At 34.7% G+C, this 4,290-nt stretch overlaps 1 protein-coding gene across 1 annotated transcript in view; it reads left to right on the top strand.

Moving 5' to 3' along the window:
* The window catches only part of COL19A1 (collagen, type XIX, alpha 1), a 383,175-nt gene that overhangs the window by 371,246 nt on the left and 7,639 nt on the right, over positions 1-4,290 (top strand). Inside the window, exon 50 of the mRNA XM_012646513.1 lies at positions 4,097-4,225. Within this exon, the coding sequence (XP_012501967.1) occupies positions 4,097-4,225 (129 nt within the window). The remainder of the gene's footprint in view (positions 1-4,096; positions 4,226-4,290) is intronic.

The raw sequence follows: 4,290 nt of genomic DNA, 5'->3' as shown, positions 1-4,290 counted from the left end.
CTCATAGGAAAACAGGTTTTACTCAGAAGTAATTTACTCTTTATCAAAAAACACATAAAACATACATATCTGTTTAAGTGAAAAATGCCTTTGCAATTCAACTGAATGAACTAAACTGAGTGAGAAGACTGGAGAAAATTGAAGTAAATGTTTACAAGGTCTGTGTGATTTGGCCTCTGTATTTTCTAACTGACAGTTAAAATTTCTATTATGTTCTGTCTGTAGTTTGGTCATAACTTAACAAAATAAACACTAATTTTAACAGTAAAAACTTTTCTGGAATATTTGTATGGACAAAATGCAGGCTGAATTTTTTACATCAAAGATGTATTTCTTTTTTTTAGTTTTTAATTTCAGAATATTACAGGGGTACAAACATTTTGGTTACATATATTGCCTTTGCACCACCTGAGTCAGAGCTATAAGCATGCTCGTCCCCAGACAGTGTGCACCACACCCATTAGGTGTGAATATACCCATCCCCCTTTCCCCCCCTCCCACCTACCCGACACCCGATGAACGTTACTTCCATATGTACACATAAGTGTTGATCAATTAGTACCAATTTAATGGTGAGTTCATGTGATGCTTATTTTTCCATACTTGTGATACTTCACTTAGTAGAATGGGCTCCAGCTCCATCCAGGATAATACAAGAGGTATTAGTTCACCATTATTTTTTATGGCTGAGTAGAACTCCATGGTATACATATACCACATTTTATTAATCCACTCATGTACTGATGGGCACTTGGGTTGTTTCCACATCTTTGCAATTGTGAATTGTGCTGCTATAAATGAAGTGCAGATGTCTTTGTTATAGAATGCCTTTTTTTTCCTTTGAGTAAATACCCAGTAGTGGGATTGCTGGATCAAATGGTAGTTCTACTTTTAGTTTTTTAAGTTATCTCCATATCACTTTCCACAGAGGTTGTATTAATTTGCAGTCCCACCAGCAGTGTATGAGTGTTCCTATCTCTTGCATCCTTGCCAACATTTGTTGTTTTATGAGGTATCACATTACCAGACTTCAAACTATACCACAGGGCTATAATAACCAAAACGGCATGGTATTGGCACAAAAAGAGAGATGTAGCAATGTAACAGAACAGAGAACCCAGATATAAAACCATCTGCATACAGCCAACTGATATTTCACAAAGCATACAACAATATTCCCAGTCCTATTCAATAAATGGTGCTGGGAGAATGGATAGCCACATGCAGAAGAATGAAACAGGATCCATAGTTCTCACCACTCACAAGCATTAACTCAAGATGGATAAAAGACTTAAAAAGAATGCTAGAAGAAAATGTTGCAAAAACTCTTCTATATATTGGCCCACAGAAAGAATTTACAAATACTAAATAAAAAATAAATAAATAGGACTTGATTAAAATGCTTCTGCACATCCAAGGAAATAATCAATAGAGAAAGTAGACAACCTACAGAATGGGAGAAAATATGCACAAGCTATATCTGATAAAGGGCTAATAATCAAAATCTACAAAGAACTCAGGCCATTATAAAGTGGGCATAAGACATGAACAGAAGCATTTCAAAAGAAGATAGACAAATGGCCAAGAACCATATGAAAAAATGCTCAACATCACTAATCATCAGGGAAATGCAGATTTAAACCACAATGACATATCACCTTACCCCTGTCAGAATGGCCATTATTAAAAAGTCAAAAAACAGTAGATGCTGGTGTGGATGCAAGGAGAAAGGAAGGCTTATACACTGTTGGTGGAACTGCAAATTAGTACAACCTCTGTGGAAAACAGTATGGAGATTCCTCAAATAACTAAAAGTAGACCTACCATTTGATCCAGAAATCCCACTATTGTGTATTTACCCAAAGGAAAAGAAGTCATTTTATCAAAAAGATACCTGCACTTGAATGTTGTTTGTAGCACAATTCACAATTACAAATATGTGGCACAACCCAAGTGCTCATCAATTCATAAGTGACTTAACAAAATGTGGTATATGTATACTGTGGAATACTACTCAGCCATGAATTAAGGCATTTTGCAACAATTTGGTTGGAACTGGAGACCATTATCCAAAGTAAAGTATCTAAAGAATGGAAAAACAAACACCACGTGTATTCACTATTAAATTGGAACTAACCAATGAGCACACATGAGCACAGAGGGAAGTAAAACTCAGTGGAAATCACATAGGGGGGCGGGGGGAAAAAGGATGGGTGAAAATCTACCTAATGGGTACAATGAACACTATCTGGGTGATGGGCACACTTATAACCCTGACTCAAGCATAACAAAATAGATACATGTAACCAAAAACATCTGTACCCACATAATATTTTGAAATTAAAAAAAAGAAACATGGGAAATAAATCTTGACATTTTTCTTATATTGAGGAAAATAAATAATTCTAAAATATTTTTTAAAAAAAGAAATGAAGATCTACAAACTACTCAACAAAGAATTGAAAATAATCCTCTTAAAGAAGCTCAGTGAACTACAAAAGAATAGATAGAAAACTAACAAAACAAGCAAAACAATATGTGAACAAAATAAGAAGTTCAAATATAGACACCTTTAAAAAAATCAAAAATCCTAGAGCTGAAGAGCACAATAATGGAAATAAAAAAAAGCTACATAGAGAGCTTCTATAGCAGACTCAATCAAGCAGAAGAAAGATTTAGTGAGAGCAAAGATAAGTCATTTGAAATTACTCAGATAAGCAAAAAGAAAAAACAATGAAAAAAAGTGAAGAAAGCCTATATGACTTACGGGATACAACCATGTGGACCATTATATAAATTAAAGCAATAGAGAAAGAGAAAAGGGAAGAAAGCTTATTTAAAGAAATAATGACAGACAAATATGGAGAGGGAAATGAACATCCATATCCGTGAAGCCCAAATAACCCCAGATGGATTAAATATAAAGAGATATTCACTAAGACACATGATAATCAATTCTCAACATCAAAAACAAAGTGAGAATTTTGAAAGCAGCAAAAGAAAAAAGCAACCCATCACAAAAAAGGAACTACCAGAAGACTGACAGTAGACTTCTTAGCAGAAACCTTGAAGGCCAGGAGAAAAATGGAATGATATAGTCAAAGGACTGAAAGGAAAAAACTGCCAACCAAGAATTATGTACCTGGCAAGACATGGAGAGTGATAAAGACTTTCTCAAGCAAATAAAAGCTGTGGGAGTTCAACATTATTAGATCTCTCTAACAAGAAATGCTGAAAGGATTTCCTCAGGTTGAAACAAAAGGATACCAATTATATGAGTTATTAAATATGACATATCTAATTTCCTTAAGTCTTAATTTTGAAAGTTGATACCTGTGACATTTCATTTTGACACTTCTTGTTTTATTTTTATTGTGAAGGTACATCCTCATTCTTTCAAATGCACATTTTGGCTTATGATTATCTTTCAAATTTTTTTAGAGCAATTTTTGTGAAACCATGGATAAGTCAAAATTCATGTTATTTTCAAATATAAGTTCCATCATGGAACCAATACAGTGCGTACAGCTCAAAATGTCAATGAAGTGTTCCGGAAGGATGTGGCTAATGAATGCACAGTACGTCAATGGTTTGATATGTGCTGTTCTGTTGATTTTAATCTTGAAAGCGAGCCATGTGGGCAACCTGAGACCAAGGTAGATAATGATGAGCCAAAAGCTGTAGTGGAAGCAAATCCATCTAAACCTATGTGTGAATTAGCAGCAAGGTTTGATGTTTTACTCTTCCAACAATATTGGACCATTTGAAACAAATTGGCAAGGTAAAGAACCTGGGTAGATGGATTCTGCATGAATTAAATGAGTATCAGAGAAGAAATTGTCTTGAAACTTGTCTTTCTTTGCTGACGTGATATAAAGGCAAACCATTTCTAGACTGTATTGTTACATGTGATGACCAATGGATTCTTTTTGGCAATCAGAAATGAAATTTGTAATTACCATTTTGTTGATGTGATGATATAGTTCTCTCTGACATTTCCCTAATCAATGAATAAAGTAATACTATAATAAATATTTTACTATTCCTTAAAAAAATTCTATTACATAATATATTATTTTTTCTTTCTTACATGAAGAGAGGATGGCTGTGTTTCTATCCCAGCTCAAGCTGCCAGCAGCAATGTTGGCTGCTCAAGCTCATGGGAGGCCTGGGCCACCAGGGAAGGATGGGTTGCCTGGGCCACCAGGAGACCCTGGCCCCCAAGGTAAGTCTTTCAGTGTAATATTGGCTTACTAATGTTTTAACTCTAAGTATTTATAACATGCTAAT

Source organism: Propithecus coquereli, unplaced genomic scaffold (assembly GCF_000956105.1).
Source record: "Propithecus coquereli isolate 6110/MARCELLA unplaced genomic scaffold, Pcoq_1.0 Scaffold244, whole genome shotgun sequence".
In the NCBI taxonomy this organism is placed as follows: domain Eukaryota; kingdom Metazoa; phylum Chordata; class Mammalia; order Primates; family Indriidae; genus Propithecus; species Propithecus coquereli.
Note: the sequence above shows the minus strand (reverse complement) of the source record. Positions and strands in the feature narration are given on the sequence as shown.